Below are 2209 nucleotides of genomic sequence, written 5' to 3' on the forward strand. Positions count from 1 at the left end.
CCTGTAATTCAGAAGATGTAGATCTGATCCCTGAGTTGGAAACATCCCCTGGAGAAGGAAATGGAAATCCATTCCAGTATTCTTACATGGGAAATCCCATGGACAGAGAAGCCTGATGGGCTACAGCCCATAGTGTCACAAAGTTGGACACAACTGAAGTGACTTAGCACACACACACACACACACATCTCTGATGAACACAGATGCAAAATTCCTCAACAAAATAGTAAAGCAATTGAACAATACATTAAAAAGATCATATGCTGTGACCAGGTAGGATTTACCTCTGCAATGTAAGAACAACTTAACCTCTGCAATCAATCAGTGTGATGCATCACATTAATAGAGTAAAAATAATATAATTGTTTCAGTAGATGTAACAATTTTTGAAAAAAATTATCATTAATTAATCATAAAAATTCTCTAAAAATGGGTATAAAGGAAATTACCAAAACATTATATAGACCATATATGACAAGCCCACAGCTAGTGTCACACTCAACAGTGAAAACATGAGTTCCTCTAAAATCAGGAAAAAGCCACTGCCACCACTTGTATTCAGCATAGTAGTGGAAGTCATAGTACTAGCCAGAGTAATTAGACAAGAAAAAGAACTAAAACACATTCCAATTGAAAAGGAAGAAGTAAAATTCTCTCTGCAGGTGATGTAATATTACATATAGAAAACCACAAACCCTTCACCAAAAAAAAAAAAAAAAAAAAAAAAAAAAAAAAAAAAAAAAAAAAAAAAAAAAAAAAAAAAAAAACCCTGCTAGAAATAATAAATTCAGTAAAAATGCAGGGTATAAAACCAATATACAAAAATCACTTGTTTTTATATACATTAATAATGAGCCATAAGAAATTAAGAAAATAATCTTATTTACAATTGAATCAAAAAGAATAAAATATTAATATCTAGGGATAAATTTAAGGAGGGAGGTGAAAGTTCTGTACACAAAAACCGTAATACATTGATGATATAACTACATTCATATATATTTTAGAGAAAGCAGTGGTACCTTCTTTCTTGAGGTCAGTTATTAAGGATTCAGGAACTAATGTTGAATGTTTAAGTTCTGTTTAACATCAAAAATTGCTGTAAATTTCTTCAAATTTCCTGACAGTAAAACAAACAGATGAGGAATGCTGCTATTTCTTTCTTTCTTTCCTTTTTTTTTTTTTTTTTTGAAGTTTTTAAAGCTTTTCTTTTATATACGAAGAGCTAGTACTGTTTCTGCATAACGCTGACGTGCTGCATAATGTTGATGTGTTCCTTCCATTTAAGGAAGTTCGGTTAGTCCAACTCAATGAAGCAGAGGTCCTTCACATACAGCTGGAAACACTGGCGGCACATATTGAGGCTGTATTTCCGGATCAGACCTTGCTGGTTTGAGGAGACCCAGCAAGAGTGAGAACCCTGGCCGAATTTTCTCAGATGGCTCCAGTAGAGCTGTTGGTGACCCATGTTGCTTTCTTGGCTGCAACGAGGTAAAAGGTGTTATTTTTATCAATGCATATAACCTATACAACTGGTGGGATACATCTGAACTAAATTTAAATATTCCATCACATGTCCGGTACTCATATTTAACCAAATCCTCCAAGCCAGATTCTGTGCCAAATACCAATATTCTACATCATGTTCTCCACTATCAAATAGAAAAACTTTCCACCATTTTCAAGAACATACTCATCAGGAATCGTGATTTGGCAGAGCTAAGGAAAGCTTGATTTTTCTTTTGTCTCCAACTTCCAATATTGCATGATACAGTTGATAAAGATGGCATTAGAGAACAAGCAGTTGTACCTAAATTAGCTAAAGAATTGAGAAATAACTCTCTCAAAGAGTGTTGTACAGTATCATGTCATCTGCAAACAGTGAGAGCTTTACTTCTTTTCCGATCCTGATTCCTTTTATTCTTTTTCTTCTCTGATTGCTGTCGCTAGGACTTCCAGAACAATGTTCAATAATAGCAGTGAAAGTGGACACCCTTGTCTTGTTCCTGATCTTAGGGGGAATGCTTTCAGTTTCTCACCATTGAGAATAATGTTTTTTGCAGGCTTATCATATATGGCCTTTACTGGTGGCTCAGATGGTAAAGCGTCTGTCTGCAATGCTGGAGACCCAGGTTCGATCCCTGGGTCGGGAAGATCCCCTGGAGAAGGAAATGGCAACCCACTCCAGTAATCTTGCCTGGAAAATCAC

General features: G+C 35.4%; 1 protein-coding gene across 1 annotated transcript; it reads right to left on the bottom strand.

The window, feature by feature from the left end:
- Positions 1–1297: 1297 nt before the first annotated feature.
- On the bottom strand, positions 1298–1477 carry LOC122426878 (40S ribosomal protein S29-like). The gene has a single exon (XM_043446132.1). The coding sequence runs from the start codon at positions 1466–1468 to the stop codon at positions 1298–1300; it is 171 nt and encodes a 56-aa protein (XP_043302067.1). The 5' UTR covers positions 1469–1477.
- Positions 1478–2209: the final 732 nt, after the last annotated feature.

This window comes from Cervus canadensis, chromosome 2, assembly GCF_019320065.1.
Source record: "Cervus canadensis isolate Bull #8, Minnesota chromosome 2, ASM1932006v1, whole genome shotgun sequence".
Taxonomy (NCBI): domain Eukaryota; kingdom Metazoa; phylum Chordata; class Mammalia; order Artiodactyla; family Cervidae; genus Cervus; species Cervus canadensis.

Excerpts from the sequence above, each read along its gene's own strand:
- LOC122426878 (XM_043446132.1), bottom strand. The coding sequence starts at position 1,468 with ATGGGTCACCAACAGCTCTACTGGAGCCATCTGAGAAAATTCGGCCAG.